General features: G+C 38.3%; 1 protein-coding gene across 1 annotated transcript in view; it reads left to right on the top strand.

The window, feature by feature from the left end:
* RPAIN (RPA interacting protein) overlaps nt 1-12,381 on the top strand; it is a 66,524-nt gene that overhangs the window by 9,053 nt on the left and 45,090 nt on the right. Inside the window, exon 6 of the mRNA XM_053707512.1 lies at nt 7,917-8,057. Within this exon, the coding sequence (XP_053563487.1) occupies nt 7,917-8,057 (141 nt within the window). The remainder of the gene's footprint in view (nt 1-7,916; nt 8,058-12,381) is intronic.

Genomic DNA, 12,381 nt, shown 5'->3' with positions numbered 1-12,381 from the left:
TAAAGGTTAGTTTAATTCATCATCTTTTTTTAAATCACTTTCTAACAGTGAATATAAAGATTTTTACTTCTTATTCTTGTCGCCGATTCCTCCGCCTGCCATTTTGGTCCCACATATCTCTATTGATTGACACTTCGCTCTGTTAATATTTTTTTCACCCCCGGGGTGTCAGGCTGGTTGTTCGCTCTAACTGCGCATGCGTGAACTACATGACGTAGCGTACTCAATGCTCGTCCTCGATTCGCGCATGCGCAATAATGATATGCTAACATTTATTCAATATTTACAAATAAGGCCGATATCGGATTGATGCTTATTGATATCAAAATAAAAGCTGCTCCTCGCTCGCAAAGTATTCAATGAATCGAAAGATTCATTGAATACTTTGTTTATAATATAGTTTTGGAGTGTAAACGCATGCGCAATGGGAAACGAGGTGCCGAGGTTTAGAGCGTTAGTTTTTGATATACGCATGCGCATTCTGTCGGCAAAAATTTAAACGCATGCGCAGAGGTCAGCACTGATCGTGAACGCGCAATGTAACAGACGTCAGCGAGTGGGTGTCAAATATTGTAATGATGCAGGAGAAATAGGATGAAATACCGGAAGAAGAAGGTTGGGAGGAGTTAAAGGATTATAACGGAGCTAAGTAGAAAATAAAATTAAAAGATAATTATTCTTTATATAGAAATGTTGTTGCGGTTTGCTTATATCCAATATTGTGAGCAAGTAGTTTTAATTAAATAGTGAAAAATTTACATTCACTTTAAGGCGGTCATGAAGCAAGGCTTGTCTAATGTTAAGTTGTATTTGTTCTAGTAGATAACTGGTCATGGAAGAGAGTGACCCCCATATCTTAACTTCCCTACAGTCCCACCACATGTGTCTGTATGTCCTTGTTTGGCCGCAACCTCTAACACCTTTTTAGACTTATTTTGCGTCATATGCGACGTTCTCACAAGCATAAGGTACCACCTAAATAAATATAGTTTTAAAAGTTTTCCCTTAAATTAGCACTTATTAGACCTTTAGTGGCCGACATAAAAACATCATACCATATTTCTTTTTCCATAGAGAACTCCAACTCTGCCTCCCATTTGACCATTATAGAGCTTTTGGTTGTATCCCCTAGCTTTTGTTTAGCCATGTAGTTTGCTAATGGTTTGTTTTGGTCTATTTTGTGTAGCACAGATGTTCTCTAAGATGGACCTAGATCCCTTTGATTTTGTTTTGAGGAATTTGTGTAAGGAAGAGGACAGTTGTAGGTAATTAGGTATAAATACCAGTGTACTTTAATAGGTGACACTCTCTTGGATCTGGGTGAATGTCATTTATCTTATTTTGTGTGAGAATATCTGCTACCCTATACAGGCCTTTGTTTTCCCATTTCCCTATATCTTTTCTGATATCCTCCTGCAGTAAATATCTGATTGGCATCAGCGTGGACCTAGTTGGCCACAATTTCTTTGCTATTACCAATTCTAACCAGAGTTGCCTGGTGAAGTCTGTCACAGGAGTTTCATACATCCTTGATTTTCTAGTTGGAGGCTTGTCTCCCCATATAATTGCATCAGGGGTGTCCCAGCCTTACAAATCTGCCTCTGATTTTATCCACAAAGCATTCTGCCCTGTTTTGCCAAATAGTATATCTTGAGCTATTCTTGCAGACCTGTAATAAACAATCAAATTCGGTATTCCCAGCCCTCCCATATCTGTCATCATATTCTTGGATATTCTCCTTGCACCTTTCCCCCTGACAAATGCTATTAGTTCTGTTTTGTAAGACTGCTTGATCGGGAGAGCCCTTAAAAGATGTAGTAGACGGTGAAAAAATATTAATCTTGACTGACATTCTCCCTAACCATGAAAAATTGTAGCTCTTCCATTTCTGGATTTTTGTTTTATAAAGTGGTGTGTAGTTAAATATGTATAGATATTGGGTTTGTGTTGTAAGATGTACTCCTAAGTATTTGAGGGATTGTTTGGTTTGATGTAGTTCAAAGTTTATTTCTATAAGCTTTTTGGTTATGGGGGATCTCTATGGGTAATATCTCATATTTGTCTAAATCAGATACCCTGAGATTGCTGAGAATTTATTTAGACTATCGTATACATTGGGGTGGGACAAGAGCGGTTTTGTGACAGTGAGCAGGATATCGTCCGCAAAAGAGTCAATTTGTACTCAATGTTTCTTATCCTAACCCCCTGAATGTCTTTGTGCTCTAATTTGTGCTGTAAGGGGTTCTATACAAAGAGGGAACAGTAAAGCGGACAGTGGGAACCCCTGCCTCATGCCATTTAATATTGGGAACAAAAGGAGATCTGTAACCGTTTGAAGATACCTGGGCTGATGGAGATGAATAAATTGCTCTCAAAGCATCTACAAAAGGGCCCCCAAAATTCATGTGGTTCAACAACGTCATATAACCCCAAACGCCTTCTCTGCATCCAACGAAAGGAGCAGAGAAGGCGTCTTCTCATTCAGAAAGTGAATTATGTTTACTAGGCGTCTGAGATTATTAGGGGCCTCCCGATCTTTAATAAAACCCACCTGGTCCATGTGGATCAGTCCAGGCAGCATATGTTTAAGTCTGTTGGCCAAGCCTTTTGTAAACATTTTCAAATCTTGATTTATAAGCGAAATTGGGCGATAGTTGGAACATTTTTTAGGGTCTTTGTTTTGTTTAGGTATAACCACAATTTTGGCCTGTAGTAATCTAGGAGGTATCGAGTGTCCCTCCATGATAGTAAAAAAAAAAAAAAAACACGGCTAGATTAAGAGTCTTGCATTAGCCTTAAAAAGCAGCGTTGAGGGGTCCAAACGCTGCTTCTTAACTCCCGCCGGTATTAAGAGTCTGGCAGGTACAGGTGTACCGCTCACTACTTTTTTTTTTTTTTTTTTTTTTTTCGCGATTTTAGCATACCGCAAATCCCTTTACGTCAATTCCGTATCCTAACGCCGGTATTACAATTGCTTGAAAAAGTGAGCGGTAGACCCTCTCCTGTCAAGACTCCTACCGCATTTAAAAGTCAGTAGTTAAGAGTTTTATGTTCCGGCGTAAGCCCATAAAACTCTTAACTAAAAGTGGTACAAATTACACTAACACCCATAAACTACCTTTTAGCCCCTAAACCAAGCCGCGCCCCCCCCCCCATTGCAAATGTTTAACCCCTAATCTGCTGACCGGACATCGCCGCCACTTTAATATATTAAAGGGACACTGTAACCAAAATTTTTCTTTCGTGATTCAGATTGAGCATGAAATTTTAAGCAACTTTCTAATTTACTCCTATTTTCAATTTTTCTTCGTTCTCTTGCTATCATTATTTGAAAAAGAAGGCATCTAAGCTTTTTTTTGGTTTCAGTACTCTGGACAGCACTTTTTTATTGGTGGATGAATTTATCCACCAATCAGCAAGGACAACCCAGGTTGTTCACCAAAAATGGGCCGGCATCTAAACTTACATTCTTGCATTTCAAATAAAGATACCAAGAGAATGAAGAAAATTTGATAATAGGAGTAAATTAGAAAGTTACTTAAAATTTCATGCTTAATCTGAATCACAAAAGAAAAATTTTGGTTAGTGTCCCTTTAACCCCTAAACTGCCGCACTCCCGCCTCGCAAACACTAGTTACATTTTATTAACCCCTAATCTGCCTGCCCTAACATCGCCGACACCTACCTATATTTATTAACCCCTAATCTGCCGCCCCAATGTCGCCGCTACTATATTAAATTTATTAGCCCCTAAACCTAGGTCTAACCCTAACAGCCCCCTAACTTAAATTAAAAAAAAAAAAAAAAAAAAATTACTATCATTAACGAACTAAATTATTCTTATTAAACTACTTACCTGTAAAATAAACCATAACTAATAGTTACATTGTAGCTATCTTAGGGTTTATATTTTACAGGCAACTTTGTATTTTAACTAGGTAGAATAGTAATAAATAGTTAACTAACTACCTAGTTAAAATAAGTACAAATTTACCTGTAAAATAAACCCTAACCTAAGTTACAATTACACCTAACACTACACTATAATTAAATTAATTACCTAAACTACCTACCATTACAATTAAATTAAATAAAATTACGAAAAAAACAAACACTAAATTACAGAAAATAAAAAAAATTACAATTTTTTTTTTTTTTAAAGCTAATTACACCTAATCTAATCCCCCCTAATAAAATAAAGCCCCCCAAAATAATAAAATTCCCTTTCCCTATACTAAATTACAAATAGCCCTCAAAAGGGCTTTTTGCAGGGCATTGCCCCAAAGTAATCGGCTTTTTTACCTATAATAAAAAATAAAATACAATACCACCCACCCAATCCCCCCTTAATAAAACCTAACACTTAACCCCTTGAAGATCACCCTACCTTGAGACGTCTTCACCCAGCCGGGCACAAGTGGACCTCCAGAGGGGCAGAAGTCTTCATCCGATCTGGCCAGAAGAGGACATCAAGACGGCTACTCCTATCTTCTTCCATCCGGAGCGGGTCCATTTTAGACATCCGACGTGGAGCATCCTCTTCCATCCGACGGCGACTGAAGAATGAAGGTTCCTTTAAGTGACGTCATCTAAGATGGCGTCCCTTCAATTCCGATTGGCTGATAAGATTTCTATCAGCCCTCAGCCAATCGGAATTAAGGTAGAAAAAATCCTATCGGCTGATGCAATCGGCCAATAGAATTGAGCTTGCATTCTATTGGCTGATTGGAATAGCCAATAGAATGCGAGCTCAATCCTATTGGCTGATTGGATCAGCCAATAGGATTGAACTTCAATTCTATTGGCTGATTGCATCAGCCAATAGGATTCTAAGGTAGGAAAAATCCCATCAGCCAATCGGAATTGAAGGGATGCCACCTTGGATGACGTCACTTAAAGGAACCTTCATTCTTCAGTTGCCGTCGGATGGAAGAGGATGCTCTGCGTCGGATGTCTTCAAGATGGACCTGCTCCGGATGGAAGAAGATAGAAGATGCCGTCTGGATGTCCTCTTCTGGCCGGATCGGACGAAGACTTCTGACTCTCTGGAGGACCACTTGTGCCTGGCTGGGTGAAGACGCCTCAAGGTAGGGTGATCTTCAAGGGGTAGTGTTAGGTTTTATTAAGGGGGATTGGGTGGGTTTTAATGTTTGGGGGGGGTGTATATTTATTTATTTTTTTACAGGTAAAAGAGCTGATTACTTTGGGGCAATGCCCCGCAAAAAGCCCTTTTAAGGGCTATTTATAATTTAGTATAGGGTAGGGAATTTTATTTTGGGGGCTTTTTTTATTTCATTGGGGGGATTATATTAGGTGTAATTAGTTTTAAAAAATTGTAATTTCTTTTTTTTTCTGTAATTTAGTGGGGGGGGTTTCTCGTAGTTTATTTAATTGTAGTTAGTTTAGGTAAGTTATTTAATGGTAGTGTTAGGTGTAATTGTAACTTAGGTTAGGGTTTATTTTACAGGTAAATTTGTATTTATTTTAACTAGGTAGTTAGTAAATAGTTAATAACTATTTAATAACTATTCTACCTAGTTAAAATAAATACAAAGTTGCCTGTAAAATAAAAATAAATCCTAAACTAGCTACAATGTAACTTAGTTATATTGTAGCTAGCTTATGGTTTATTTTAGAGGTAAGTTTTTAGTTTTACATAGGATTAATTTAGTTAATTATAGTAAATTTATTTAGATGTATTTAAATTTATATTTAAGTTAGGGGGGTTAGACTTAAGTTTAAGGGTTAATACATTTAATATAGTTGCGGCCACGTTGGGGGGTAGATTAGGGGGTTAATAAATATAATGTAGGGTTTGGCGATGTTGGGGGCGGCAGATTAGGGGTTAATACATATAATGTAGGTGGCGGCGGTGTCCGGCGGCAGAGTAGGGGTTAATAAGTGTAGTTAGGTTGCGGGGCAGATTAGCGGTTAATAAATATAATGTAGGTGTCGGCGATGTTGGGGGCAGCAGATTATAGGGGTTCATAGGGATCATGTAGGTGACTGCGGCGTCTGGAGCGCAGATTAGGGGTTAATAATATAATGTAGGTGGCGACTATGTCAGGGGCGGCAGATTAGGGGTTAAGTGTAAGATTAGGGGTGTTTAGACTCTGGGTTCATGTTAGGGTGTTGGGTGTAGACATAAAATTCCTTTCCCCATAGGAATCAATGAGGCTGCGTTAGGAGCTGAACGCTGCTTTTTTGCAGCTGTTTTTTTTTTTTTTTTTTTCAGCCGGCTAAGCCCCATTGTTTCCTATGGGGAAATTTGTGCACAAGCACGTTTAGCCAGATCAACGCTACAGTAAGCAGCACTGGTATTACAGTGAGATGTGGAGCTAAATTTTGCTCAACGCTCACTTTTCTGAGGCTAACGCCGGCTTGCAGAAAACTCGTAATACCAGCGTTGTCTTAAGGGAGCGGTGAGAAAAAAAGGCTTGTTAGCACCGCACAGCCTTACCGTCAAAAACTCGTAATCTAGCAGGTGAGAATAAGTGTTTCTAAATTTGTAATACTTGCCAGGGAAGTCATCTGGCCGCTTTCCCCGGTTTAAATTCTACTTTATCCATCATTTAAGTTTTCTATAGTGATAAGAGAATTATATTTGTTATCAGAACCAGTTGGTATCCCCTATCTTATCTACATCATGGTCTTTTTTTATTTCTATTACAAAAAGAAAGTATAACTAAATCCTACTCTTAATTTGTTGTAACCTAAAAATAAAGAATAACAGAAAACAAGCTACCAAGCGTGTCACTCTTTATAGTGACAAGCAGCAAAAAGCTGAATAAATCCCTATAGGAAAGTCTACATCTACTATTGGAAACCAGAAATGGATAGAAAAAAAGGGGCTCTCTTCTTTCCCTCCCACCCTCAACTTGCATACATTTACATAGACCCCCTCTGGAGTATATCCTCTACATATTTACATGTCATAAAGGGCGCCAGAAATTGGGCCGGTGTACTATTCTCATAAGTTTGAATGAAACTGAGCCATTTACTGCAATAATTTTTAATACTCTGGTCCGACCCATTAATACTTTTAAACTGCTCCATTACTGCTGGGTTTTATCATTAAATTGATCAAGTTATGTATAGTGGGTTCTTTCTTCTTACAATTGGAAGGTATCTGATACCTTCCACCTAATATTATAGAATTGATGAATAGTGTATTAACATATCTAATGGCGTCAAAATAGACAACAAAAAAATGTTTCTCTAACTTAGTCAAAATATGAAGTGAAAATTAATTTGACTAAAATTTTTGGACAGCTCCAGAACATATGGATTAGGTCTGCATTGGGATTAGAGCAGCGAGGGCACTTTAACTATAGCATGGGACCATTTATTTAAGGTTGCCGGCGTAACATAAACCCTATTCGCTTACAGTGGCTTTCTTTCCAGCTTGCTGTTAATGTAGCATTATCAACTTTACTACTACTAGTCATTTCTTTTTTATACTCCACTTGCCATCTTGTAACTAACTTTTGTAAATATAAATCTGAGCAATTATCATTTTATACCAATATTTAAGAGTGAATACCTGCCTTATAAAGAGTTAAACCAGAATTTATTCCTGTATGTATCCATGTGCAATTGGGGTTTTTAGAAAATCCCTGAAACCAATGAAACGTTTGGAGATGCACATAGAAGTCAGAGTTAGATAATTTATATTGTCTTCTAAGGTTGGCAAAAGATCTACATCTAGTAAAATCTGGCTCTTTAAATTGAGAATATATATGTGTGTGTGTGCCTATTACTTTATAGAAACTAAAACTTTACTTTTATTTTTTTCAATTTTTGAACTATAAGCCTAACAAAACGTTTGCATGTTCTCTGGCTTATCTCTGGTTTGAATACGTTGTCTGTAAATTGCTCAACTTTTTAAAGTGACTAAATGATGATTTTCATTTTAGTCACAAGGAATGAGCACTGAGCAACTGCATTCTTTATTGGAAATCAACTTGACAGCACATGGTGCTAACTGCTCTCAACATCCAGTGTTTTCTGTTGCCATTGGAGCAGAGGGAGTAGCCAGTCTCTTCATGAGTTGCCATGTAAGTAACAATGTTGGAGATCAATGTGTCCTATTCTAGTACTGCACAAGTGAGTCAGATTGTTAGAGAAACTTTGTACTAGTTTGCAATGATGTACAACTTAGTGTAGGTGTATACATGAGGGTAATTTTAAATTTGAGAGCAAGCATTTAAATGGTATCAATGAAATATGCCAATTGGTTAGTGTTCACTAAAAGATATGCAATGCCATAATGCAGGGGTTAGGTATTCCTTGGAAAGTTCTACCCCTCGTAGGATCAATCAGCACTTGGTTGCCCGTGGGTTTGCATTTTTATATTTTTTAGTTACAGAGCAAAATAGGAAATATTGTAGCATAGTTTATAAACACCAGACCACACTCAAATACAACATGTCGTCAGACTTGTATCGCATTTTATCTGATAGTGACGTCTTACATCATTGTATATAAAGCATTCAGATGCCAAACTATTAACCAATCAAAGTGGCTGATGCACCTTCTTTACACAGTTGCCATTATGAATATTCCAAGTGTGGGACCTCTAGACCAGAAATGACATTACTTTTCTGATCAATCACCACTCTGGTTTTTACCTGTACTCATCTGTACTAGGTTTTCCTATGAATACTAGATAACAAATATTCCTATTTGTTGTTAAAAGTTACATTGTTGGATAATCCGCTACTGAGTAGGTAGTTATACAGGGTAATAGCGCAGCTTCAATTTTAGCTTAAGACGCATAACTGTGTATAAGAATATTTTTTAAAAAAACTGCGCTCAAATTGCACATCCGTTCAGTAGCACAGACCCAATAATATATATAGAGATATAGAGAGAGAGATCATTTTTTAATTTTCTTTTTATTGAGGTTCTTTTCAAAACAAACAATGAGGTAATTGTCACTACAAATATAAGATAAAATACGTTGTCAGAGTATGTTAACAAGCACATCAGATGAAACACAATATGGGTCAGTGACAATTACATTCTCAAAACCGGTGATAAAATGCTGTTCAAACAGTATACACACAATAAAATTGGAATGGCCACTCATGGGCCATACAGGTGCATTAAACCTAGTACATGGTAGGTAAGCATTAATATGAGGGGGCCACTCATGGGCCTTACATGAAGAACCTCTTTTACCTTTTAATGTAATGTTTAGGATAGGATGCTTAAAACCTTGAATTCTGAATATATGGAATTTTGAATAGTCTTATGAAGCTTGAAAAAAGAACAAAAGGTTACCAATATAGTGTGTTGCAATAATTATAAGGATTTAGGGTGCGGTATAGACGAGAAACCGCGTTTTCAGTTCACCTAAACTAGGTGACACATTATTAATGTGTGTGTGGGGGGAGGTGGTTTATAAAGCTATGGTTTTACATCTCCAGATTATATCTATACATATAAGATCTGTGGTTTGTCTGGCGCAATGGAGCCAACCCACTCAACATGAAATAACAGTGAAATTTAACCTGTAAACCTCCTGACAAAGGAGGTATATTATATTCGGAGGGGTAATAGCTGGAGTATGCTGGAGTGAGCTAGGGATATATTTAACTACGGTGTGACATGACACTTGTGGATTCTAGGGTGAATGCTCTTAGGGTGGACAGACTGTGTGAGATGACTAATTCCTAGTGTAATGCCAGGCAAAACCTTATTTTGCAGAATGAATGCAGGTCCAGCCTGCTATAACCCTAACCTGTAAAGGTTGTGAGCCTCAATCTTAAACTAGGCTATACATATAGAACAGGATGAAAACGGATATAATATACAATAAGCGAAATTACTACTCGGCTCTAATAAACCTGCTAGGCGTAATACACAATAATTATATATAGAAAATGAATAATTTAAGACCGCAGATGGCTTTCCGTCAGCCTAAGCATTTATGAGATGAGTGTCATAGTGTATCATAATCTAGGGTTGAGACATGGAACAATATTGCTAAATTGAAGCCATAACACACGATATTGCATTCATATCATGATGGTACATCCACTGTGGCGCATTGGACTGCAATAGTAGAGAGAGACTGTCCCTAGGATAATATGGGACCTTTAGTTGGGTTTGGTGTGGGAACAGACGGCACACTCTATATAGATTATGACAATGGAGCTGTAGCACTATAAAAAGGATAAAGCAGTTAAGCATTACATAACAGCTATATGGTGGGACTTAACAGATATAAGGGCGCAGCCTCGGCCGCTGGCCACGCTTGTACTTTAGAGAGATGAAGCTCTATATTCAAATTATTAAGCCTCTAATTGGGTCCTGTTAGGTGCTAGTAGGGATGTGAGAATGAGTGTCTCATATGGGTAGCTATTATTCCGTAATGCATATAAATGGAGACAAGCTACCAGGAAAGAAACCCCGTGCAAATGCTAGAAGAAACAGGGAATTAAACGTTTGCAGCAGCCTTCAATAAGAATATATATAGGGACACAAAAGACAGCCAACATAGAAAATAGCTGGACCTACGGGGTTAGTTTGTATAAGACATTATTATATTATGAGATCCTGCCCCAGGGCACGGGCCCTATGCCCATCGGCAGGCGTATCAGTTGTATTAAGTGTTATATAGATCCAGAAAATAGACTGTTCCATGTCCCTAGCTTATTTATTTAAATGTTCCCATATTGGGTTATCTCTGCCTGCAGGACAGCATACTTAGCTGCTGGTCTAAAAGAGCTATGCAATGTGACAGAAAATGACAAGCTAGCAACACTTTGTAAGCCCCTTAAGATTTACATAAATATATGTACAGTGGATCATCAAGCAATTCAAATGGATATCAAAGCTGTGAGCATGTTATCTAACAGGGAAGTTCCAACAATGTAAGTGGCATATTGTGTATAATAGGCCTGCCATTCAACAAATCACATTACAGCAGACACACATCCCAAGATAAGAACAAATAAAGAGTCTAGTATCCTAGTCTCATGTAACACTGCTAAATAAAAACGAGTAAACATTTATATTTTTGCAAATAACGTGCTAGTAAGAACAAACGTAAATAAGCTTTATGCAAAGTCCTCATGCAAGTTGAAGGCAAAGTTAATCTGAAAGAGATTGGAAGTGAATAGCAGGCTTAACCACTATATAAACATACATTAAAACTGTTGTCAAAACATTACACATCAACGGTAGTTTAAGGGCATCAGAAATGCCAAATCTTAATAAATTGGAATAGTGTTCTAACCCTTCTCATATTAATTTGAGTTCATTACTAGGGTCTCTGACAGTCTCTCACCCCAACTGTGTTGCTGTAAAAACGGATTGTCCAGAATGCGTGGTTTGAGGCGCCATAAAATAGAGGGTGATATCTTTTTATTTGGAGGAGGATTCTCACCTTGCCCAACACAGAAATTCTTAGGCTGTGCTAGTATATATTGTAGGTCCGCTAAACCGTTTACCCACTTTGTAGGAAGTGTAGCTGTGTAGGAAGGCTCGGCAGTAGTTCCAACATTATCCCCGCTCAGGCTATATGGAGAAACAAACTGACAAGTGCCTTCGTGCTCCAGTGTAAGTGGATTTGCACATACCTCCGATTCTGCGCCACTATCTGGTAAACGACAATGCATCTTGGCTACCGCAATACAGCTAGACCATGGCTGTGTATTCTGCGCTTCTTTCAATTCCCTCCCAGGGAGGTCCAAAGCATCGGCCGAGGTATCTGAGTTAGCAGTGCAGCTGCGAGCACCTACACTAGGCTGATCATAAGCTTCAAGTGCCTGCGTCTGGCGGAGTGATCTGCCCGCGGTAGCCTGAGGTGCAATGGATCGGAGCTGTGGGAGCTTGGGTGCTGACAATAGTTGTTGATTGTCCCCGGAAGGTAGGTTGCCACTGACAGATGAGAAGGCCAGAGTAAGTTCATGTTCCAGCCTCTGAATGTGTGTATGCAGCAGATGTTGTACGTTAAGTTCCCAACTAGAGGCCATGTTCCTAATTCTCCACGTGGGAGAGAAGACGCTGGTCTGCAGAGGGCCTGATTTGTTGGGTAATCCAATATTTAGGTATTTTCACTCCTTTTACAGCTTCTATTTGCCGTCCCAGAGGTTCTCCTCCTCCTCCTCCTCCACTTTAGGTGTAGTACTATCTTTTATAGCGTATTTTTGATGGACTGACGGTCAATTTGAATAGATTTATAGATAATATCAGCAGAGCTGAAGCAAAGTGCGACCAGTCAGATCCCAAGCTGGCTCCGCCCCCCAATTATATTTTAATCAATCAAGCTTCAGTATTGACAGTGGGTTTGAACTGAACTATAAATCCATATTTGAGATAAGATACCTTTTTTTGTTAACTAACATTATTAGTTGCATTGAATAGTCCTAT

Source organism: Bombina bombina, chromosome 3 (assembly GCF_027579735.1).
Source record: "Bombina bombina isolate aBomBom1 chromosome 3, aBomBom1.pri, whole genome shotgun sequence".
NCBI lineage: Eukaryota > Metazoa > Chordata > Amphibia > Anura > Bombinatoridae > Bombina > Bombina bombina.
Note: the sequence above shows the minus strand (reverse complement) of the source record. Positions and strands in the feature narration are given on the sequence as shown.